At 58.0% G+C, this 24,859-nt stretch overlaps 1 protein-coding gene across 4 annotated transcripts; it reads right to left on the reverse strand.

Annotated features, from left to right (window-relative positions):
* Positions 1-314: 314 nt before the first annotated feature.
* On the reverse strand, positions 315-20,123 carry NDRG4 (NDRG family member 4). 4 transcript variants are annotated; one of them, XM_014257113.2, is made up of 17 exons: positions 20,010-20,123; positions 16,215-16,306; positions 15,806-15,850; positions 8,673-8,778; positions 7,371-7,491; positions 7,037-7,099; positions 6,780-6,840; positions 6,386-6,472; positions 6,233-6,289; positions 5,797-5,900; positions 5,196-5,252; positions 5,048-5,099; positions 4,436-4,483; positions 4,160-4,195; positions 3,894-3,945; positions 3,264-3,302; positions 315-2,661 (listed from the first exon to the last, which is right to left on the reverse strand). In XM_014257113.2, the coding sequence occupies exons 1-17, from the start codon at positions 20,044-20,046 to the stop codon at positions 2,507-2,509; spliced, it is 1,212 nt and encodes a 403-aa protein (XP_014112588.1). In that variant the 5' UTR covers positions 20,047-20,123; the 3' UTR covers positions 315-2,506. The 4 variants fall into 4 exon arrangements, with proteins under 4 accessions (XP_014112588.1, XP_005528249.1, XP_087918258.1 ...); XM_005528192.3 differs by lacking the exon at positions 3,264-3,302; XM_088062132.1 differs by lacking the exons at positions 15,806-15,850; positions 16,215-16,306; positions 20,010-20,123 and adding an exon at positions 11,307-11,462.
* Positions 20,124-24,859: the final 4,736 nt, after the last annotated feature.

Here is a 24,859-nt window from a genome sequence, read left to right on the forward strand (position 1 = left end):
GAGTTGTGCAGCTACAGGTCTTTTCTTCCCCAGTGGACACCCCTTGGATCCAACCTTGTTGGGCTACAACTGGCAGCTTTCCACCCTTCATCCACTCTTTACATATAGGCCAGCCTGCCTATAGCTACCCCAAATCCAAGGCACCTCACAGCTTTCCCTCATGTGCACCCTGGTGTCCTGGTCTTCCATGGGCATCACTAGTGGGGTTAGTGGCCAAGGTGTGTCCCACTTGTCCTCCGTGCCTGCCAGGTCTCTGCAGGCAGGCCCCAGGTGGGCTCAGACCCGTTTCCCTACAGCATCTTTTAAAGAGCACAGCAGGTTCTTAACATCTTTATTAGTTTGTTGGTTTATTTCCAACACAGTAACTCCTCTCTACAGCAACAGGTTAGTTAAATCCGGTTTACATACTGCTGTCTCATGAGTGCTGCGGCCGATGCCGCTGTGACAAAACCAGGCTGCACTCAGACAGGAAAATGTGTTAAATTCCGCTGTGACTAGGAAAAAAAGGAAAACCAACAAAAATCAGAAGAACAAACCACCAGGGAAAACCAAACCAACCAACCAACAAAACCAAGGTGAGGAACTGAAGGCGAGCACAGCCACACCACCTCCAGGGAAACCACACAGCACTGCTTGGACAAGAATGCAAGGAGGAGTGAACCCAAAAAGGTCAGGGACTGGGCAAACCCTTATATATATATTATGTATAGGTATTTATATATATATATCATCTGGAAGGACACGCTGAGAAAACAAGAGATCGCAGCGGTATCTACCGTAAAAAGGAGCTACATAGCATTCAGAGTCACACCAAGAAGGAAGCACACAGCAGAACGAAGTGGGGGACAAAGGGGGACACTGGTGTTTTGGGGTGGCCTTTTACTATGGGAGGGTTTGGGTGGGGCACGGGTCTCAGGGCCAAAAGCCCTCATACACCCGCTGGGAACCCCAGGACCTCTGTGCCCTTCACTGGGGAGCAGGGATGGGGTCTGAGGGTAGAATACTTCTGTGGGGCTGGGTGGGACCTGCTTCCAGCAGGCTGGTTCTGCTCGCCCATGTGGTGGCACCTGGTGGGTTTCCCTGCTCAGGTCCTCCATGGACCACCTACAGAGACTTCAGCACCCATCACCAGAGCCAGGGCCATCCTTGCCAGTGCCTCACAGTGGGCACAGGAGGGGCTGGGCACTGCTGCTGTGGCAGCAGAGGCTGGGTGGCCATCACTGGGATTATGCAGTGACAGACAGGGTCTCCATGCCGAGTGCAAGAGGCAAGAGCCACCTGGAGTTGGTGGCCAGATGGGGCCCCACGGCCCGGGGGGAGACAAGCCCTTGAGAGATGCCCTGCCCCGCTCAGTGCCAGGCAAAGTGCTGGAGGTGGGGATGCAGATTTGGGGAGCCATGGTGAGTCTGGCCAGCCATGTGGGCAAAGCCAGACCATGGAGTGCTCCCCACATCCCACAGGTCACCCCACACTGCCAGCATCTTGTGCTGAGGCACCCTGTGGGGCAGAGGGTGCTGAGGGCTCCCCAGCACAGTGGGGGGAGTGTCTCATCTTATTGCTAATGACTCCTCGGTGATGACACCCACAGGTTGTGGCAAAACTTGAGGTGGGATTTGCTGTGTGACATCCCCTAAAACAGTGCCCTCTGGACCCTGGCAGGCTCAGCCTAAGAGCTGGGAGTGGAACTGACAGTGTGGCAGGGACTGAGCCAGCCAATTCCCCCCTCCCCAGTGCATTTTTGGTGACAGGCAGTAATTGTCCTCCTTGCAACAAGGGACGAAGGAAGTGCCACCACTAGTGAGGGCATGGGCAGAGGCAGGGAGACACTTGTGCCACCCTCCTGCCCTTATAGCTTCTGGACTAGGGCTGACCCCTCTTCACTTGCCCCAGGGCAGCCCTCAGGGTACATGACCAGGGCAAAGGGAGTTTGGGATGTGATTTCTCATGAGGCTCACAGCCAGCTCTGGGGTAGCAAGTCCTGGGTGTGCTGGGGGATCCCATGCTAGCTCTCCCTAGAGAGGGCCATCAGGGAGAAATGAAAACTGCATCCCTAGGAACAGACCAATGACCTCCCAGTAAGCACTGCTCCCTGTTCCTGTTTTCCTTTTGTTCGCCATCAGTTGAACTTGGGAGACCAACCTACCTCCTGAGTCATCTCCACGTGCTGTCCCATCCCATCATCCCATCCTATCCCAACATTCTGTCCCCATCTCACCACCCTGACCCTGCTACCCCATCCTGGCCCCCTGCCACCCACCCTCCCAAGCCAGGGCCAAGCCAATGCTAGGGAGGGTGAGGACCAATGCAGAACCATGTGTGACAGCTGGACAAAGCCCCTCTCCTTCTCCTGTACCAGACAAGGGGATGAGGCCAAGGCAAAGAAGACAAATTGACCCCGAAGAAGCGAGGGCCCTGGTGGAGGATGTCCACGGGGCGGGTGGGTGCTGGCGGGATGCTGACGGATGGGAGATGGCTCTGAAGGAGACGTCGGCGGCGGGCGTGGACCTCAGCACGATACCTCCATGGTGTGGTTGATCTGCCCCATGGCCTCGGTGCTCTCCGAGTGGGTGCAGGCACGTGGGCGGGTGCCATCCACGGAGCTGGCGCTGGTGAGGGAGGCCGTGCGGGAGCGTGCCAGGCGGGTCATGCTGGCAGATGGCACTGCACGGGCACAGAGAGACGGCCAGGGTGCTCAGATCCCTCTGAAAACCTGAGACAGCTGAGCCAACATTGCCACCAGCCCTGCTCCCCGATGCGATTGAGCCTGGGCACAAGCTTTCAGCAAGCGGTGTTGTGACAACATGAGCAGCTCCAGGCTGGCAAGGGACAGCAGGGCAGGGGTTCTCTGGGGCAGGCTGAACACCGGGCTCGCTCCTGGGCATGCAACTTCTGGGCATCAGGCAGTGGAGAGCCCTGACTACCATGCTCCAGGAAAGGAGTGAGCTGGAATCAGAGCTTCCCTGGCTGCCCAGGGTGTGCAGGGAAAGTGACACCCTCCCCCAGCCAGGACGGCTGGTGGGCACAGATCCTGGCCTACCCAGAGGAGTGTGCAAGACTGTGCCTGCATGGAGGAGGAATCCTCTGAATGCATTTCTCAGCCCCCAGCCCTGGCTCAGGGTGCCATCTCAGGCAAAGCGGAGCGAGGCAGTGGGCATTCGGCTGGGAAGGGCCAGTCCTGCACCCAGGCTGCTCCCAAAGGTGCCCAGGCAGTTCAAGGGCACAGGCCAGGCAGGCACCATGCAGCAGCGGGCACTGAGCAGTACCTGTGCCTCCACTCAGCCTCCGATCCTTCAGATGGGTGACTGGCAGGGGCGGGAGAAGGGCAGGGAGGGCAGAGAGAGAGTGTCAGCCCTGTCGGCCGCTCCGCTGGGCCAGGACCCCTTCCCAGCCCACGTGTGCCTGCACACGGAGCTGTCCCTGTGCACACAAACAGCACACACACACACACACGTGCAACAGACCTGCAAACACACACACACGTGCAACAGACCTGCAAACACACACACACACACACACACACGTGCAACAGACCTGCAAACACACACACACACACACGTGCGTGGGGACTTTCACGTGTGTGCACACACAGGTATAAACACACACATGTGGTCATAAACTGTGCACACACATGCACAGACCGCTGCACACGGGCTCTGCTTGTCTTTGTTGCACACACACAGCCCCTGCTCATGCATGCCCACGCACACACACACACGTGCACACCTACACAGGGAGCCTGACACACACATATGTACACACAGAGCCCTTGTACACACATCTGCGTGCACACAGAGCCTGTACACCCCATGCCTCTGTGGACACACAGACAGATCTGCAGGTCGGCACACGTACACACCAGCACACACAGCCCCACACCCAGCCCCAGCACTCACTGTAGCCCATGCCTTGCAGGAAGTACTTGAAGGCTTCAGTCAGCTTGCCTGGCTGCAGGGAGAGAGCAGGGTGAGCTGAGCTGAGGTGCTTAGTGCTGAGACAGCACTGAGGCTGATATCCCCTCTCAGCCCCAAGCACCTTCTGGCAGCCCCAGTGTAAGACCCCTATGCCCTCATCAGCCCATCCCCAGCTAGCCAAGGGCAGCACCAGTGCATGTCTCAGGGCCCAGTATGCCCAGGTAACTGGGGAAATTGTGAGGGCTCACCTGCGTGACCTGGGGCAGCCCACCAGAGTCAGCCATCTGCAAAGAGAAGGTCGTGCTTAGTTTGGAGGGTTGCCTGTACTGCCCACCATCCCCCAGCAGCTGCTGGCAGCATGCCACTTCTGAGGTCACCCTGCTCTCCCCATACACCCCCAGCTCCAAGGGCCATGATGGACATGGAGTGGGGAGATGGGGACACCCTGCAACCCTGGGGCAGACAGCAATGGGGCACTTCATAGGCAGCAGGGACCTTCCTGCTGCCCCCTGCCACCAGCCTACCTTCAGGAATGTGGTGTTGGTGGGATCCAGCTTGGAGTTACACTCCACCTGCGGGCAGGAGAGATATTAGCAGCCTAGGAAGCCAGGAGCCAAGCAGAAGTTGTCCACATGTACCACCACTGGCATTCCAGCTGGCAAATCCCACCCCAGCCAGCAGCAGACAGGACACTAGGTGAGCCCTGAGCCCGCACCATCCCCTGCCACGGGACAGAGGGGATTTTCCTCCTATCTGGGCAAGTGCGGGGACTGGAGCAGGAGGTGAGGGGGGCTGGTGAGGCATTCTGTGTCACACATGTGTGTACATTCTGTGTACACAAGTGTGCCAGCAGCTGTGTGGCTGCACGTGGCCACAGGGGCCGTGCCCGTGTGCCGACACATCCGAGCGTGCACAGTGGGAGCACATCTGGGCACATGAAGAAGGGGAAGTTCTCCGGGTGTGGCAGCCATACGCAGCTGCATGTGCACAGGTGCCCACACGAGCAGGCGGGTCTGCACACGAGCACGCTCCCACTCCCAGGATCTGCTGTGTGTCTGAGCAGGCAGTGAACATGTGCGTGCCCGTGCGTGGGCATCGCCCACCTGCCACCCTGCAGGCACTGCCCCATCACTCACCACCCCCTCCTCAGCAGGCGCGTTGTCTCCGACCACCAGCATCACGGGGCAGCTGGAAGTGAGAGGAGAAAGGGGCCTGGTCAGGGTTTGGTCTGAGTGAATTCTACTGCCCCGAGAGCCCTCCAAGACTTGCCAGCACAACTCTTACCGCAGTGTCTTGGCATTGGGCACAGTCCCAGGCCGGTTGATGTCCAGATCCCTGCGGCTGATGGAGGAGAAAGAAGGCCAGTGTGAGCCTATGGGCAAATGCCACCACCGATGCCATAGCACAAGAATCAGGCCACTGCCAACCCCAAGAAGCCACACCCAGCCCCACTGTGCTGGCACCTTGTGCATGGAGGATGCCATGGCCACCTCTTCCATGGCCCAAGCAGAACCCATGGAACAGAATGCAGCACCCAGCAGAGCGGCAGGGCTCCCAACCCCTTGCATGCATGGGACAGCATCTCTGCCCCCTTTCCCAGACCTGTGCCAGCACCCAGTGCAGAAGGACACGTGGGAATGTGTACCCATGGTGGTGGGCCCTGGGACATGGCAAGGCTCTGGCTCAGGTACCACCTCTCCCATATTCCCAGCCAACAGTGGCAGATAACTTTGCACAGCTGCCTGCATGCACTGGAGGGTGATGACAGCACCCAACAGGGGTCTGGGTTCCCACAGTGACCTCAGAGCCACCCACCAGTACTGCAGCCCCTCACCCTAGCACAGACAGGATGGGGCCCAGGAGCAGGGCTGCCTGGAGCACTCACCCGTTGTACATGTTGAGGAAGAGCTGGAGGTTGAACTGGTTCACCACACTGCCAATCTGCTGCCGGTAACTCTGCACCAGCTCCGTGTTGTTCATCAGCTCTTCCTGTGCCAGCAGGGGATGGAGATGAGGGCAGATGCTGGGGAGACACCCTGCTCCCCCAGTCCTGCCCATGCCATGCCAGCCAGCACAGAGGAGGAGGAGGATGCTGGGCAATGCAGCTGGGCACAGTGGTGCTGCAGGGAGCACACCCAGGCAGGACATGGGCACGAGTCACACACTCATCAAGGTTAAGCCTCAGACCAGGCAGGGCTTGACAAACCCCAATGCTGCCCATGGGACAGGTCCAGTGGCACTGTGGCACCTGGCAGGCTGACCCAGCTGGGATGCTGGGCTGGGGGCTGGTGGCAAGGGCCCAGAGGATTCACAGCCCTTACCTGGCTGAACAGGTGGGACAGGACGATGTCTGGCAGCGTGCTGGTGAGGCCAGAGAGCTGTGGAGGGAGCACAGGGAGTTAATGCACTGCCCTGGCTGCCTCCTGCCCCAGGAAGCTGCCAGGACCAGGAAGAGGGGTCGGGGCCCTGCCCACCTTGGCAGCTGCCCAGTCAATCCAGCCTTTGCCGTTGGGGTCGATGTTCATAAGGACCAGCCCTTCAACCAGGTCAGGGAAGATGAGCTGCAGTGAGCAAGAGGAGAGAGGCTCAGAAGGCAGGGGAGATGTGCCCTGGGCAGCCCCCCACCAGAGCCACTGCACAGGCATTGCATGGATCTGATGTTACCCTGTTTTGGGAGAAATGTGGCACCTGTGGCAAGACTGCCCAGCCACTGTGGCCTTGGCACTGCTGCCCTGGGACCCCAACCCTCCAAGAGCCTCTGCAACAACAGAGACTGCCTGGAGGTATCAGCTCCTGCTCTTCCCCATGCCCTGGACTGACAGCAGGTACAAGCAACTCAAAGCCAGCCCATCACAGCCCCAGGCTCACCGCAAACTTGGCCAGCACATAGGCTCCTGCTCCAACACCGATCCCAATCACATACTTGAACCTGGAAATATGGAGAGGTCCATGTGAGGGGACAGTGGGCTCCAACAGGTTCCCTGGGACACCCCTCCACCCACAGCAAGAAGACTTGCCAGATGCCAGCTTACAGAGACAACTCCCCCAGCCCCAAATCCTTGTCTTCTGTCCATCTCCCTGCCCAGGATCCTCAGCCAGCAGCCATGAAAGACAGGCTGACTCACCCGAAATGCTGCACCACGCTGGGTAACATGGCAGCCAGCTGGTCCATGGATGGATACTGGTACCTGTGGTACAGGGAGGCACAGGATGATGGTTATGGAACCTGTTCAGAGCAGAGCATCTGTGACAGGGCAGCTGGGCTGCCTGAAATGGGCAGGGAAATGCCACCCACCTGCAAACCACCCTATTGCCCACCCTGGGTCAGTCATCTGCCACAGGCTTTGGCACGGTTTGGAAAAACCCACAGGCAGGGCACAACTGCCAGGCAGCAACAACCCGTGGGGCAGGGAGGTGACACCCCAGCAGGCACAGTGAGCCCCTGCAGCTGGCACCTACCCCTGAGGGAACTGTGAGGCTCCTGCCTGCTGGCCCGGCGCGTCCACGTGGCACACCACAAAGTGCTTCGTGATCTCCTGCATGTCCTCGTAGTTGAAGAAGGTGTTGAAACAAAGTTTGTCTGTCAAAGGGCAGGTGGGTATCAGAGACCAAACACCCCGACACTGGGGCCTGGTGGGCCAGGGGAGCATGGACAGCACCCTCCCACTGCCCTTGAACCATGAGGTAACATGCCACCAAAACCATCCCATCCCCTTCCCTCCAGGCTCCATGTCCACACAGCAGAGACCACAGCTACTGTTAGCAAGGGCTGCATCCCTCCAGGTGTCAGGAGGCATGGGGATGGACAGACACAGCCAGGAGAATGAGTTTGGGGTGAGCCTCAGAAGGATGCAGAGCCCAAGACTGCAAGACCACCCAGTGGGCAGCAGGATTCATAGCCTGGGGCATTATCCCCCTCCAAAATCCCCAGAAAGGGCTCAAGCAAACACATGATTTGAGGAACAGCTGCAAATCTCCCTGCTTGGAAAGAGTCAAAGAAACAACCCCAGTGCTGCCGTGGACAATACCCCACTATTGCAGTGGGATACAGATGCTTCCAGAGCTTGGCGGGGTCCTGTCCCGTGGCATCAGTGCTGTGACCCATCCCTCCCAAAACATGGGGTGAGGCAGGTTGTAAGGCCCATTGCAGCCAGCAATGACGTGTACCTGAACAGCCAGAGCTGCTGCAATGGTGACACAGCTCATGTAGCATGTCAGTGACTCAGCCTCAGCCACCAGTGGAGCGGGAGATGCTTCTCCCCACTCGCAGGGAATTGGGCATCCTGGCTTAGCTGGAGGGCACAGCTCAGGACAGAGCTCTGGGGTACAGGTCTAGGGCTGCAAGCTGACAGAAAGTGCAGCATCTCCACATCAGAGCTCCAGCTTGGCATCTCTCCTTCCCTGCAATTCCCAGTCTCTTTTGTCCCCCACTATGCCCTGCTCCCAGCTGGGTCCATGCTCTGAATACCAACGGGCTGGCGGCGGCAGCGAGGACCAGCCCAGCATCCCCCATGTCCCATCCCTGCCTGGTGTGGGCAGGCAGCCAGCACGGGGTGGCCAAGCACTCCTGGCTGTGCCTGGTCTGGGCTTTGTGTCCAGCTGGGTATCCAAACTCCCCTGATGCTTTCAGATGCCTGGGGGCACCCAGTGCAGCCATGGGTGGAGGCAAAGGAGCAGAGCCAGGGGCGATGTCCTGGCACCCCGTGGAGCCTCGGGTCAGCCCTGCCTGCCCTGCACCCCCAGCCCAGGAGCAGCACTCACGGTTGAGGCCCACATCGTGGTACGTCAGGATGGCCGGGCGGTTCCCCTTGGGAGAGCCCCGGATGACCACGTGCAGCAGCCCATAGGGGGTCTCAATGTCGTGTTCCTGGGGAGGAGGAGAGATGGGTTGATGCCCACCTGCCCTAAGACATCATTTCATCCTCTCCTGCCCTGCCACCACACCCCTCACTGCTGCTTCCCCAAATGGCTGGGTCCCGTGGGAAGACATGGGAAAGAGGAGCAGCTGTCCCAGGGAAAAAAAAGCTCCAGGCATCCCAGAGGGGGTAGAAAGCAGGACAAATAGGGAAGGGAAGGGGAAGGGAAGGGAAGGGAAGGGAAGGGAAGGGAAGGGAAGGGAAGGGAAGGGAAGGGAAGGGAAGGGAAGGGAAGGGAAGGGAAGGGAAGGGAAGGGAAGGGAAGGGAAGGAAGGGAAGGGAAGGGAAGGGAAGGGAAGGGAAGGGAAGGGAAGGGAAGGGAAGGGAAGGGAAGGGAAGGGAAGGGAAGGGAAGGGAAGGGAAGGGAAGGGAAGGGAAGGGAAGGGAAGGGAAGGGAAGGGAAGGGAAGGGAAGGGAAGGGAAGGGAAGGGAAGGGAAGGGAAGGGAAGGGAAGGGAAGGGAAGGGAAGGGAAGGGAAGGGAAGGGAAGGGAAGGGAAGGGAAGGGAAGGGGGAAGGGAAGGGAAGGAAGGGAAGGGAAGGGAAGGGAAGGGAAGGGAAGGGAAGGGAAGGGAAGGGAAGGGAAGGGAAGGGAAGGGAAGGGAAGGGAAGGGAAGGGAAGACTTTGGATAGGATTGTAGGATGTAGCATTGGACATGGTATCAAGGGATGGATCCAAGAGGGCTTGAGAGAGAAGGATAATAAGATGGGACAGGTGGACCACAGGACAGGAGAGGAGATCTTCAAATGCCTGTGACTGAGAAAATTTTGGCAACAGGGTAGAGGTTCACAGAATGGCCCAGTTAGGTGCAGTTTCAATGTATCTGGGACAAACAGGCAGAGGTCAGACCCTGGACAGCACTCCAGGAAATGCTGCAACCTGATCCCAAAATTACAGCTGAAGTGTTAAGTGTAAACTTCAAAACCCCTGGTCTGAAATGGCAGTGCCCCCACACAGAGACAAAAACTACCCCATACCTCAGTTTCCCTGTCCAGGAGAGCTCCTTTCCTTCCGCATCCTGGCCCTTGCTCCCCGCCAGCACAGGAAACTGAGCCCGGGTGCTCCCCAAGGACAAGGGACCAGAAGTCCCCTCCAGATGCCCATGCCTGCCAGCCAGTCCAGCAGCAGTGACCTCAAGGCTGGGATCTGCTGGGTGCAGGAGCATCATGTGCTGAGCAGGGCAGGGCAGGGGATGATGGCAGGGTGCCCAAGCATCACGGTCTTCACTGCTGGCACTGGCAGCCCCATGGCTGGGCTGGTGGGAGGGGAGCAGGTACGTGGATGCTCACGCGGGTTACACGCCACCAAGGACTCTGAAGGACATGGGCCTGGGTGGGAGGAACCGCCTGGGGACAGGGTCTCCTCACTGCAGTGCCTCCCCTCACTGAGCCTGCTGTCCCTGGGAGAACACCGTGGCCAAAAGCAGATCCAGGGCTCTGTGGAGACATCTATTGGCTCCCAAGGGCACCCTGACCCCAGCCCTCATGCACAGCTGTCCCTCCACCCCTGCAGCTGCATCAGGCAGAAGTCCATGAGCAGTGACTTCCCTCTACAAAAACATATTGGGACACTGAGGCAGAGGAATGGCCTGGCCCAAGGTCACGGAGCAGGAGGCATCTATGTGGTCTGGTCTTGGGCACAGGGCTGCCTCCTTGCCATCACCATCCCCATGGTCCCCATCACAGCCCCAACAGCTCAGCTTTCAATCCTACCCCAAAATCACCTGCCCAAGGTAGCGGATCCATCCTCAGCACTGCTTCTTCCTGCCCCCAGGCCCCCACAAGGCCAGGCACATCCTGCCCGTGGTGCAGCCTCTGCAGCACCGCTGAGTACCACAGCCCTGCCCTTTGCCGCAGGGATGCTCACTGGAGGAAGAGGCTTGGGATGCAGGAGATGCAGGCAGCAAGGAGAGAGGGGCACAGACAACCCACAGCCCCAGCAAGGAGGAGCATGTGGGTCTCAGCACCCATAGGTGTCTGACAGAGCCCATCCATGTCCAGGCTACCTGCTCACCGCTGCAGTGCTCCCACCTCACTCACCCCCTCTGCACCAGCCTGTTGCCATCGGGTGTTGCCATCACCGCAGAGGCCGGAAAGCAACTGAGGGGTTGCTTCAAAACAGCCAGAGACCCTCTCCCTCTGAGCTCAGGGGGTGGGCAAGGGGCAGTGTGCCCCCGTCAGCACACAACCCCAGCACGGGCCACAGCTGCTCACCCTCAGCCTCGGCACAGCATCTCTGCCGGGCTTGGGGAGGACACGCTCAAGGACAATGCGTCCCCAAAACCTGCAGCACATCAGGGATGCGGCAGCAGGGCTGGGAGAAGGAAGGGCTCCCCAGCAGTGGGTCCTCCCTGCCCCAATGCCTGCCTGACCCACACCGAGCCCTGCTGGTGCAAAGGCCCAGCCTGGGCAAGCGGGAGAGACGCTGGGGCAAAACACCTGGGGAGGGAGGGCAGCGAGCACGGGAACGGCGGTACCTACCCCATCCCAGCACTCCGGCATGCTGAGGAACCGGGCGGACGAGGATGCTCAGGCAGTGTGGGCCAAGCAGGAGGTCCCGGTGTGGGGCACGGTAATGCAGCAGCCACGGCTCAGCTGAGCTCTGCGCTGGCTCAGCCCCTCGCCTCGATTTATAGCGGAGCCCCAGCCCTGCGCTAAGCCCTCCCTCGCCCTTCCCCCTCGGCAGGTTTGGCCTCCATTGCAGGCGAGCGCCGCGATGGAGCCAGCACTCAGCCATTGGCTGCCGCGGGAATTATTCATGCTCCAATTGGCCCCAAATACCCTTGTTTATGAAGAAAAAACGCCTGGCACCGTGCGGTACCTTCTCCATCTTCCCTCTATGGGCAGACGGAGGCAGGCGGGGTGTCCGGACTCGCATCCCGTGCGGCAGCCCCAGCGCGGTCAGGGAGCGCTCCCTGTGTCACCCCAGGACACGCACACACCTGGCCGCAGCCCCACGGCCACGCACGGAGCCACGGCTGGGCCTGCAGCCACCCGGGCCAAGGCCCTGCAGCGATGGCCAGGCGGGCAGCACACTCACAGCCACAGATGGGCACGGGCACAGCTAAAAAACAGGAGAGGGACACGGCAGGGCTCTGCCATGCGCTCATGAGCACGCGTGTACATGCAAAGGAACACGTATCAACACACAAACACACAGGGGCTGGGCAAAACCGTGTCTGGCAGGGGAAAAGCTGCAAAAATTAATACCATACCCACACCGAAGCACACGCACCCCACAAAAAGCTCATGGCACATCCCCCAGGGCAGGCACTCTGTGTGTCAGTACATGTTCCTGTACCTGTTCCTGTACCTGTTCCAGTATGTGTTCCTGTACATGTTCCTGTACATGTTCCTGTACATGTTCCTGTACCTGTTCCTGTACCTGTTCCAGTATGTGTTCCTGTACATGTTCCTGTACCTGTTCCTGTACCTGTTCCTGTATGTGTTCCTGTACATGTTCCTGTACATGTTCCTGTACATGTTCCTGTACCTGTTCCTGTACCTGTTCCAGTATGTGTTCCTGTACATGTTCCTGTACGTGTTCCTGTACATGTTCCAGTATGTGTTCCTGTACATGTTCCTGTACCTGTTCCAGTATGTGTTCCTGTACATGTTCCTGTACATGTTCCTGTACATGTTCCTGTACATGTTCCTGTACGTTCCTGTACGTGTTCCTGTACATGTTCCTGTACCTGTTCCTGTACCTGTTCCAGTATGTGTTCCTGTACATGTTCCTGTACCTGTTCCAGTATGTGTTCCTGTACATGTTCCTGTACATGTTCCTGTACATGTTCCTGTACATGTTCCTGTACGTTCCTGTACGTGTTCCTGTACATGTTCCTGTACCTGTTCCTGTACCTGTTCCTGTATGTGTTCCTGTACATGTTCCTGTACATGTTCCTGTACCTGTTCCTGTACATGTTCCTGTACATGTTCCTGTACCTGTTCCTGTACACGTTCCTGTGTGTGCACACCGTGCTTGTGTGTGTTTCAGGAGCACACCTGTTGCACATCCCTGTGCTCAGCATGGATGCCACGGCCATCACTAATGCTTGTGGATGCACAGTGGCTGCACACCTGCACAACCTTGTACTTGTGTGCACAGAGGGGCACACACATGTGTACACTGCCCAGACACCTGTGCCACCTCGCCCAGCAGCACACCCATCCCACCTGCTGCGGGATGGTGGCATGCAGGGGTTTAGCCCTGACCTGGGCATCGCCAGTGGCAGGTAAATAAAGCAGGAGGAGGAACAATCCAGCAGCTCCAAGGGGTTGGATTGTGTCCCTGGACTGACACATGCTGTGGAATACACACACATGTGAGTATTCCCATGCGCACATGTGTGCAGGCAGATGGTTTCTTCCCTGTTTCCAACGAGGCCTCTTACCACCACAGCCCCAAAACACCTCCCAGGCAGTCTGTGGGTGCCCTCCCCCTGCACCCTGCCCAGCCCAGCACCACTGCCCAGCTTGGCATGACCAGCACAAAGCTGGGCAATCGTGGATGGAGTCCCACAGTCCCTTCAATGCCTTTCAGGAGCCCACTAAAAGCTATGTCCTGCAAAAAGTCAGGGCTGCACAGCCAGAAGGTCTGGATTTGGGAGAAAGGACAGACAGGAAGGGGGATGACATTCACACTGCCTCCACCAGAGAAGTTTACTCTGCTTTGTCCTGAGCTCAGCCCCAGGCCTGGAAAGAGGCGTCTCTGCAAATGAAGGACCATGTGTGATGGGGAAGCCCAGCTCCCAGGTGGTTCCTGGCACTCCAGGTGCCATTTCTGCTTTCCCCAGCCCTGCTGCCTGTAGAGACAAAGACCATGACAGCCACAGTCCCCAGGAAAAAACAAGAGATGCAGAGGGACAAAAAGAGACAGAAAGTGGTTAATAGAAGACAGAAGGGGTGGAAGAACCAAGGTGAATGCAAAAGGGCTTCAGGCAGATGGGAGGGCTGAGCAAGGCTGACTTTGCTTGAATAGCATCAAATGGGATTGCCACTAACTTGGCTACTAGCCCACTCGCCTGGCAGGTGGCCCAGACCTCCTGCAGGATCCAGGGCACCCGCATCCCAGGGCATCTGCCCCCAGCTCTCCTGCACCTTGGCTTATGTCTCAAGGGCTTTGCTTTGGCTGGTGGCAGAAGTGGGGGCTCCCCTGTCCCCCCCACTGCCCCAGCCAGGCCTGAGCATCCCAGCAGTGACTGGCTCTAGGGAGGAGCAGATGGACAGTGAAGAGTTAAGCTGGGGGCTGGGCTGGGTTATCCCAAGGAGGTGAGCCTAGAAAATGGGATAATATCCCCCCAGGGATGGCAGGCAGCCCCCGGCTTTTGCGCTGCACCAATGTGCAAATATCAGAGTGGAGAAAAGGAGGTGGTTTCCCTGGCATAGCCCAGGAAACTCAGCCCATCCCTACCCTGAGTCTCTTGGAAAAGAACCAAGAGGACACAGGGTCTGGCTAGCTTGGGAAAAGCTCCCTTGATCATTGCCCAGCTCCTTTTTTAGGTCCAAAGGGCATGGAGGTGCATCCCTGTGGCATTTGCTGTCCAGAACTGCTCCACTTGGGCACCACCAGGGACACAGCTCAGTGCCACTGTGGGCCAACCCCTGAAATATGCAGCAATTGTCCTGGGAGGGTCATTGCTCTTTAACATTCCCTGTGTGCCAACCAAGCCCTGCCCCAGCACAGCTGAGCGAGAGCCATACTGGTGCCTCTGGTGCTGCTGAGAGCTCTGGGCAGCCTGGCACTGCCACCTCCCCCCACTCCTCGCCTTCCTCTCCCTCCTCTCTCTCACTCTGGTGGAGATTTGGTTTCCCCTCCAGTGGCCAACAGAAGCTCTAAGCAAGCAGAGCAAGGAGCAGCCGAGCCCTGAATACCCTGCTGCTCCCAGCCCCAGCACCTCACCAGCTTTGGAGCTTCTGGGGTCGGCACCATTTTAATTATTTTGTGGATTTTGAGAGGGCCTGTGAACCACAGCAGCCCTACCCAGCACCCTGCCAGAGGCCTTGCTCCCTTACCAGCTGCACCCTCCCACCCACATGGGTGACAGACACTGAGTGGACCAGCCCCAAAATTCAGGGCTCCTGTGCTCCCCTGCCCTTATCCCAGGATGAATGAAATCCACATTTATTTTGTCCTTACAGCTGCTTTTGTTTCAGTGCCATACCTGCAAGACTCAGCCATCACCACCCAAGCCCACCCTTCCCATGGTCCCACTGCTGTCAAAGTGGCAGCACAGATCCTGAAGTCAATCACTGGTGTTCCCTGGTAGGGGAACACCTTGGGACAGGGACAGGCAGCAAGCTGGCAGCCCCATTACCCTCCCTCCCCACCAGCCTGGTCCCCACAGAGGGAGCCTGGTGCAGGATGAGTCTGGGCAGGGTGTGAGAGGGATGCAGACCAACGTGGGAGCCAGGCACGAGCTGAGCTCCCATGAGTCCCGAGCTGTCCCATGGGGCTCCTCTGGAGAGCAGAAATGGAGGTAGAGGATAGGCAAGTGCCAGCCAAGGGAGCAGAGGGGCCCTGCTCTCCAAGAGAGGTGGGTGGTATAGGGGGCAATGCCCCAGCCCTCCAAAAGAGAAAAAGGCTTTCAAACATCCTTATGTAAGCAGGGAGCTGGCATCGCCTGGGAAACTATTGCCATGGCAATGGTAGAGGGGCTGGAAAAGCAGCTCGGCCTTCCTGAGAAGAAATTGCCTGTTTTAAAGGTTTTGTCCCCATCCCATGGCCAAGTGCCTACCAGCCACATCTGAGTGCCAGCAGCGCTGGCATGCATGTGATGCCTGGCAGCATCCCCCTGTCCCCTTCTGACAAGGACCATGATGGATGTGCAGCACAGACACTGACCAGGCACTGCATGCCCACGAAAAGAGGGACAGCAACACCCCTGTGTCCACTCAGTGCCCCACAGCCCTCCCCAGGCACAGGCTGCTGTTCCACGTCAAACCCGGGGGTGGGCAGCACCTCCCATGGCTGGTCCTACCTTCCAGTCTGTGTCCACGGTGGGGAGGAAGACATCCGAGTTCTCCTGGGATGAGAAGGAGCCATTAGGGACAGAGACACCCCTCACTTTTGCAGCTCCCTCCCACCCAGCTCACAAAGCCCCCTGACACCACAGGCACCCACTCCCCGGGGCTGCAGGGGACACAGTGCCCACACGTGTGCACACACAGGGTGTTTGTTAGCTTGACGTGTGACATCTGCACACACATCCATCATCCCACCAAAGCTGAACCTGTGCTCGGCCATGCAGGCTCAGCACACACACTGAGGACCACGAACGTGCACCCAAAACCAGCACACACACAGAGTACCACACACAACCCCTCCCAAGCTCCCACATCCTGTGCCCCACATGCAGGAACCAGAGCCAGCGTGGTCACCAAACTCACCAGCTCGGCGTCCTGTCCTCGCAGCAGCGGCTTCTCCTCGGTGAAGCGCAGCTCGTGCAGCCCTGCCATGGTCATCTCCTGCAGCAGCAGCCCTGCCCGGGGCGAGGGAGATGTCAGGTCCTTGGTCCTCTTTGCCCCAGCCCTCACAGGTCTCCCTCCCATAGGGATGAGACCCAAATCAGCTTCACTCCACCCATCTGCTTTGGGGACTTGGTGCTTCAGCTTGTCCAGAGGCTGCAGTGAGCCCCTCTGCTGGGAGCTGGCAGCAGGCACAGAGCAGACAGTGCCTAGCTGAGCTCAGCCCCCAGCTCCTACCCAGGTCCAGTTCTCCCATTTAAGGACAAACCTATCTCCAGGGCATGATCTTGGGCAAACTGAGGGACCAACCTCATCTGTCCGTGATCGTCACCTCAGTAAGCACCCAATCCAGAACAAGAACATCCAAATTCTCATCTCAGCTTTCAGCATCAGTCAAAGATAGAAAATCCAAAATTTTGGCCAGTTTTAGGCTGCAGATAGGTATAGATAGGACAAAGGGAGATCTCCCTGCACAGGCGGAATGAGGGATGATATTTCACAGCCATGCTGGGAGGCAGAGGGATGTTCCAAGCAGAAAGAGAGCAGAGAAACAGCCTGAAGTTTGTATAGCAATGATGGGGAAAATCCAGATGTGAAGTCTTTGTTCCCAAAGTCTTCTCCTTGCCTCTGAATCAGGTGCTGGCCAGTTGGAACCTCAGTCCCAGGACTCAGGGGGACAGACTTCTCCATGGAGCTGCCACTCAGCAGCGGTGTCAGACTGGCTGCTGCTGACCCCAGCCAACACTGGCATCTCCAAAAACACCCCCAGGCTCAGAGAGCAAAAGAGAGCAAGGAGATCAGCAGCTGGCTGCACACAGAAGGTGAAAGACATGAGTACACAGGGAACAATCCAGGCTCCCCTGTGTTTAAATGGGATGGGTAACTCACAAATCCCAGTGCCAGGGGATTATCTGCACACAAGCAGGATCCAGACCTCAGGCATTGCCTTTGCAGCCTCTGTTTTCACCCCTTTCAGAAAACCAAGCCTTTGGACAAGTTGTTGCTTCTCCAAACAGGCAGCACTGATCCCACGTCCCCTCAGCTGTCTCCCCCCCGTGCAATCTCCCCAGATATAACAGGGATGGCTTGGGCTGCACAAGCACCACAGCAGACATGGACCCATCCACAAAGCCTCAGCCGAGCCTGCTTCACACTTTGTCCACCTCCAAACCTAGATCAGTCCAGGCTGATGATGTGGAAAGGCTAAGAAATGCCATGAATATTGTAAGGCCACCAGGAATACAGGAACTGGTCATAAACTCCCCTCCAAAGTCGGGTTTTGCTTCTCTGACCGGAGGAGTTTCCATTCAGAACTCAAGCAGGCTGTGCCACCTGCCTGCTTTCTGCAGACACGGCACTTTGCCTTGCTCCTTGGGAGCCATCCAACAGTCCAGAACTGTTCAGAGGGAGAAACACTACTGCGAAGCCTCTCGAGATTCCCAAGGCACCCAGCACCAGGAGTCTCTGTGTCACCCCCTGCCCAGAGGGTCCCACCAGGCTGGGGGATGTGGAGAGGTGCCATCAGCTCCATGGAGAGGCACAAGTGAGGGGCACACTGCTCCAGGCTGGGCTGCTGCTGCTGGGGAGATGGCTCTGTGCACAGGGACATCCTGGCCCACAGCCCACCAGCACAGCCGAGCCAACACAGCCTGCAGAGCCACCAACCGAGCAACCCCACAACCCCAGGGGGAAAAACCAGGAGAAAAAGCAGCCTCACCGATAGCTGGGTCTAGAAGAGAGCAGGAGCGTCCCACGCTGAGCACACCAACCCACCGTGTGGCCACGGCCGCAGGGTGGCTGGGAACAGCACTTAGTGTATGGTGAATGCCTTTATTAATTACAGCCTGCAGCTAATATGGGAGGGAGGGCAGCTGGGCCATGAGGAAAGGCCCCGTGACCTTGCTTGTGTGGTGGGGGGAAAGCTGGCTCAGGGGGGACACAGCAGAGCCCTGCCCCAACCAGCATCCCCAGCATGGGATGGACGCTCTCCTAAAGTGGTGCTGAGTGTGGGAGCAGAGGAGGGATCAGTAAGGCAGGGATCAGTAAGCAGGGTCACAGCCGTGTTGCCACCTTCCCTGGGTGCTCTGCTTCCCATGTCACCCCACAGGAACCCTCATCCCTGCTCCTGGCAGTGTAGCTGTAGGGTGTGAGCAGTCTCACCCAGCCCCACTGGGCCACTGGCACTGTGGAGGACTGGTGAAGGAGCCACAGCTCCAGGTCTCCTAGCCAAAACTATTTGGCTCCCATCTTATGCCAGGGTAATGTGCCCAGCAATGAGCCCTTCTTGCAGCTCACCCCAATGCTCCCCAACAAGCACCCATTCCCTGGGTACCACACAAACACACCCATCTCTGCTCCCACTCCACCTTCCTAGTCTGGTGCCACAGTTTCCTAGGCACAGCCAGGACATGCCTCTTCCCTAATTCCCAATCAGTTCCAAACCCAGCAGGACATTAAGTACTCTGGGACTGGTGCTCTGCCCCACCAGGGCCCTGGCACTCTGTATATAGTGGGAGATATGGGGACAGGAACAGCCACATTGGCTTACATCCCCCAGGGATCTGCAGCCCACTGCTGGCTAACTGGAGGAGAACCAGCTTGTAGCAATATTATTATTATTATTATTATTATTATTATTATTATTATTATTATTATTATTATTATTATTATTATTATTTGCTGATCATGACAAGTGATCACGTGAGCTCCACTTCACACTTGGGAGCATGTTTGGTCACAGGGCAAGGATCCCTCAGATGTTGCCTCGGTCTCACAGGAGTCCCACACTGACTACCTGTGTCCTGCCCTGGCACGGATGTGGTGCCCACAGGATGTTGGCACGGATACCTCGGGCTGACTGAGCAGTGTGAAACAAACAGGCAGACAAATCAGGAGAAGTGATTGGCCCCTGCCAGGCAGTGAAGAGCCAAGGCAGCCTTCAGTGAGGCTGGGAGAGGGAGGAAGGGAACTTGCTCAGTCTGAGCCACGGCCGTGTGCCCCCCACGCAGGACTGACAGGGGAGCACCATGAGGTGAAGGAAAACCCCAGTGTGACACAGTGTGGGCCACATCCTGCTCCACCGGTACAGGAGGATCACTCACAGCTTCCTCTGAACCCGTGAGGGACACAGGTCTGCACCCCAGCAGCCCCCACAAACCAGCCGAACAGTGTGGTCCAGCTGAGGGCTGCAGGACCGCGCAGCCGCCCCCGAGAGCAGCCAGGCCAGGGGACACGGTGCCACCGATGCACGGTCTGGGGGTAGCGGTGGCAGCAGGGGGCTTTGTGGGGGCTCAGGCTGTCTCGCAGTGGCTGTTGCTAAGAGCAGCCTCCTTCCCAGCCCAGCGCATTCGTCGGGGCAGCGGGGAGACTCCCAGGGGAGGCTGGCTGAGGAGCAGGGAGGCAGCGCAGGGATGCTCCAGCAATCCCCCGGGCACCCCCACCCCCGGCTGTCTGCTGGGCGGCCCCCTCTGCCAGGAGGCTGCCGATTCCGTTCCCCCTTCCCCCAGCACCCCCGGGCTGAGCTTTCCCCGCTGCAGCAAGGCATCACCTCCCGCACCCCGAAAAGGACCCGACCCCGGCAGCCCAGGGCAGGCGGCGGGGCGCGGGCAGCTCCATCTCCTAGGCAGGGGCTGAAGGCTCTCGCCACCCCCGGCCCCATCACCCCACGGCCCCTCCTCGTGTGACAGCCCCCGTTCCGCACGGGCGGCCGGGCCGTACCTGTCAGGAGCTCGATCTTGTGCCGGAGCACCTTCATGCCGGGGCGGCGGGTCCCGGCGGGCGGGGCGGGCGGCGAGGGGGCGGCGGCGGCCCCGGCGGGGGGGCGAGCGGAGCCGGTGCCGGTGCCGGTGCCGGTGCCGGTGCCGGTGCCGGTGCCGGTGCCGGTGCCGGTGCCAATGTCGGTGCCGGTGCGAGGTGCGCGGGGCGGCGCAGGGGCTGGGCTGGGCACGGCCCCGCCGGCCGGATCCTCCTCCTCTCGCCGGGGCCGGAGGGGAGGGACGGGGCCGGGACAGGGAACGGGGGCACCAGGACAACAGCGGTGCTGAGGGAGGCGGGAGCGAACGGGAGATGGAGACTGCGGGGGTTGTGTGGAGCGCTGGGGGGGCTGCACGGGGGATGGAGGATGCCGAGGGCACACTTCACCCTGTAGGGAACCATTTAGGTCCCAGAGTGGGACCGTGAGGACCAATAGGTCCAACAGGTCCCTGTGGTTGTGGAGTCCCAGAAGCAGGGGACAGTGGGAACTTGGGGAGCCCCAAGTATGGAGCGTGCACAGGGGGTCTGGGTCTCCCTGAGAGCAGGGAAGGTGATAATCAAGGTGCTCAGGGAGGATCTGGGACAAAAGGGGACCTGTGCACAACGGTGATTCCTGGAACACAGCCATTGGTGGCCAAGGGATGTAGGAAGTCCTGGAGAGTGGGGCCATGAAGGACAAAGGGCTTGGGAGTACCCAGGAACAAAAATACAAGTGACAAGGGACCTGAGGGTCCTCTGGGGCATGGGAATGCAGGTTCCCCTGAGCACAGGATGGTTCCGATCAAGGCTGCCAGGTGGTTGCAGGGTAAGAAGGATCTGTGCAATGAGGGTCCCCACAGCAGGGCCATAATGGTCTGGGGCTGCCAGGGAGTGCAGATGGTGACAGTCAAGAAGGATCACCCAGGAGTGGAGGCCATGACTGGGGATGACCCCATGCACACTGATGCTGGAGGCGTAGGGCAGCAGCTGTTTGGGGCAGAGCAGCAGGTTGTGAATCACCCGAATTCTCCTCAGTTGGGACAATTGGGACACTGGGGACACAGGGTTGAATCCTGATTGTCTCCAAGTTGGACAAGCCCATCCTGCCACTATTCCTTCCTCTGTACTTCTTTGGTATCACTTTAACTGATTTTTTTCCCCACATCAAGGGATGTAACAGCCTCCACTCCCATGCTGCCTGAGGCAACTGCACAGGACATACCATCCAAAACTGGCCCTTATCAAAACATCCCCATGGGGAACTGCTGAGGACCCCATCACATCCTCTCAATGGGCTTGGTTCCTCAGAACCTGGGTTAAATCAGATAGAGCTCAGTCTTATCACCCCTCAGCCAGCCCTCTGCTTCAGGGCACCTTTAATGCTGGGCCATGGGGTGCCTTGAGAGTAGCCACAGGCAGCTCATCCCACAAACAACTGCTGAGGGGCTGGAGGAATGTCTGCTCATACTGACATTCATCCCTGGTACATCCATTTTAACAGCTTGTCCCAGGCTTTTTGGATGGCAACCAGATTTCAGCTGATTTCAACCTCTCCCGCTGAGTCACCAAGAGTTCTGCATCCAGGCTGCATTCGCCTTTTCACCTCAAAGAGAGGAAAAGCCCATGATGTCAGGGAACTCAGGGACTTAAATCCTTCAACTAGAAGCCAGCCCTTCACCTAATACTTCAATGGGATCAGATCTTCCCTGCCTTCAGCGCTGCTTTTCCCCCTCTTCTGTGGGTCCAGCAGCCAAGGAGTTTTCTCTGAACTGGTCAGGGATGAGATATTATTGGTTCTGATCTTCCTGACATTGCACACATTTAAACCCCCTCCTCCTCCTTCAGTTGCCAGGGGTTTCTATGGGAATAAATTATTTTCCATGTTTGGACTTTATCTTCTCCTCAGCAGTCACACCTTCAAGTAGAGAGGCAGAGGGACCCAGAACTGCTGAAGCCATGGATGCCATTGATGGCAAGAGGGAGGTGGCAGGACTGGTGGCCCTGGGACCTTTCAGTTTCCCTGTCTCTGGAAGAAACCTGGAAAGATTTCGTGAAAAAGGCAGAGACCATAAAACTCCAACAAAAATTCTCCAGCATGACCCTGTTCCTCTTCCAAAGCTCCTGTTGCAATGGTGTCATCTCGACCTAGCAGAGGTGAGCTGAGACCCCTAACCCTGTTGCAGGTAGCTCTGCACCCCTTGGTCACCCTTCCCACAGTGGCACCCAGTGCTGGCAGTGCCACAGGGACCCATCCTGTGATGGGCAGCTGGTGGCGGACAGAGCACAGCTGCCATCAGCAGAGAGGGACGTAGAGGTGACCAGCATGGGAAGCCCTGAGGCAGGGCAGGGTTTGACACATGTCCGACAGGTCCAGGCTGCATCCTGTGCTGCACACAGGGCTGATTTAGGGGCAGGAGGAAAAGCAGCCTGGGGCAGATGTGCTGGCTGCCCACACTGGCTGTGCAGGGGATCAGCACGATCGATGTGCCCGTATCGAAGGGCTTCACGGGCATCGGGTACCACCCGAGGCACAGGCAGTCCAGTGACGAAGTGCAGAGGAGTCACAGCTAAATTTAGCCTCATTTGTGCGTGAGTGTGATGTTTTTATTCTTGCCCTTAAATAAAAACATTGTTTGGAGCCAGTGGCTGCTGGTTCTGCTTTGCTCAGCCCTGGACCTTGGATGGGTTGTTTCAGTCAAGCTATTCAAAAGAGAGAGAAATGAGAATTAGCAGTCAGTGAGACATATCCCAAAGACCTACTTTCAAAAATGCTCAGAAGCCATTTCCCAGAATCCAGCAGAGCACACAAAGCAGTGAGAGTATGGCTTTGGAGGCTGTGGAGATGTGCTGGTGCTGAGGGAGAGGTGTCTTCCAGGTAAAGCTGCTCCATGGGCATGGGATCACATGCTGGAGCCTTGACCACAGTGAGGAGTGTCCTGGGCTTGAGGCAGCAGTGCTGGAGTAGCAGTTTTTGGTGATGGGCCCCATCCTGCATCCCACCTTGGCTGGACATCCCACCCCTAGGGCAGGCACAATCTGCCCCAGCCTTACATCCACAGGGCAGCAAAAGGCTCACATCTTCCTGACTCCAAAATAATCAGAGACAGAATGACAGCAGGGCAATTAGATCTTGGGTGTCTCAAAAGAGGCACCTCAAATCCTGCCCAGAGGTCCCAGATTGGTGCCAGGATGGGTTGGTGCCCCCAGGACTGCTGGGCTTCATGCAGAACAAGGCAGGGCTGCACCATGGCACTGACTGTGCATGAGCTTAGGGCTTGAGCTTTGGGCAGGGACAGGGACAGGGACAGGGACAGGGACAGGGACAGGGACAGGGACAGGGACAGGGACAGGGACAGGGACAGGGACAGGGACAGGGACAGGCAGGAGCCAGCCCTGCTGCTCCACATCCTGATACCACACATTCCACTGAAGCTGCCTGAGAAGGTAAAATCCTGCAGGGAGCTCAGCATCCTCTCCCTGCAACACAGCCCAGGAGCCCAGGACAGGAGCAGAGGCTCTGTGACCTGGCGCAGGGCAGAGCCTTGCTGTGCCCTGTGTGCCCCACAAAGCATGTGCTGGGGCTGGCGAGCTGCCCGTCCCCCCCGGCTGCCTCCTGCCCTCCAAACACAGGGCTACCAGTAATTTTCCATCCTGGCTGTGAGCTCTGCCCTAACGAGATGTTCTCCTATGCTCCTCTAATAGGGCTGGGCCCCATTCAAGTTTCTCTGTTCATTCAGACCCTGAGTCACCCCTGTTTTGCTGCTGAAGCTGCCTACCAGTTCTGCAGGATGGCTGCTCCTCCAAGCCATTCCTCACAGTGCTCACAGCCCCTCTGCCTCAGGGCAATGGGATGATTTTGTCCAAAAGCCAGGGAAAAAAAAAAAAAAAAAAAAAAAAAGGGAAAAGAAAAGACCAGCAACCAGCCAAGAAAAATTCCTATGGCTCAGCTGCGCTGGGGCCAGGAACAAGGCAGCCCTGGGGACTTCACCCTCAGCCATTTCCAAAGCTGCCTCAGCACAGGCACCTCTGGCTGGAATTGGAGGTCTGGGTCCATCAGCTGCACTGACTGGCCGAGTGTGTGAGAGCAAAGTTGATTTCCAGAGGAAGGTACCTGCCCCGGAGCACTGTGCCTGCAGCGCGTGTGCAGCAGTGCGCTGCCTGCAACTCCTTCTCCCTGCAATGAAGCTGCTCAACTCTGACCTCAATTTAGGCATTCATTTTGTGGGCCTGGAGAGCCACCCACTACCAGGAGACACCTCTTCCAGAGGGAGAATTCTCTGCCCATGTCTCCGGAGCAGGACCCTCCATCCCTTCCTGCCTCCTCCCGGCCTCAGGAGCTGGCAGCAGCACTGCCTGGGCCCACTGTGCTGCTTCTGCCACGGCCTCTTTTCGGAGCTGAGCCAGGCTTTAAATAAATACCTGTCAGCAGAGCCAAGCCGGGTGCTCAGTGACGGCATGTGTGTGTTTAGCAGGTTGATAGGCGTGAGACAGAGCAGAGACAGCAGGGGCTCTCTCCTCAGAGGCCAGAGACTGGCACATCCTCAAAGGCAGCATTAATCAGCATTTTCAACTGCACAGCACCTGTCACAGCGCAGCACAGTTACGCACTCTTACCTTCCCTTGGAGGATGGAATAATGCCATATCCAAGGGCTGACCTCTCTAGCTGCAAGCTGCTGTGATGCTTTAGGGGGAGGGTTAAGCTTCTGGAAATGTTAAACTTCTGTTCTCAGAGCTTCCACAGTTCCTCAGTCCCCACCAGCTGCAGCTACCTGCAGCTAAGGTCAAGAAAACCCTCACAGAAGTAGCCCAACACCCAGCTCTCCTTGCCTTGAAC

Source organism: Pseudopodoces humilis, chromosome 14 (assembly GCF_049639895.1).
Source record: "Pseudopodoces humilis isolate 2021_Gansu_Grassland_sample_001 chromosome 14, ASM4963989v1, whole genome shotgun sequence".
NCBI lineage: Eukaryota > Metazoa > Chordata > Aves > Passeriformes > Paridae > Pseudopodoces > Pseudopodoces humilis.

Bases quoted from the DNA above. Each gene is read 5' to 3' on its own strand.
- NDRG4 (XM_014257113.2), bottom strand. From the start codon at position 20,046: ATGAAGGTGCTCCGGCACAAGATCGAGCTCCTGACAG. The intron at 6,841-7,036 runs GTGAGTCAGCCT...CCATATTTCCAG, and splicing joins AGCGTGGTGCAGCATTTCGG to GTTCAAGTATGTGATTGGGA. The intron at 6,290-6,385 runs GTGGGCAGGGCC...CTCCCTCCACAG, and splicing joins TTGACTGGGCAGCTGCCAAG to CTCTCTGGCCTCACCAGCAC.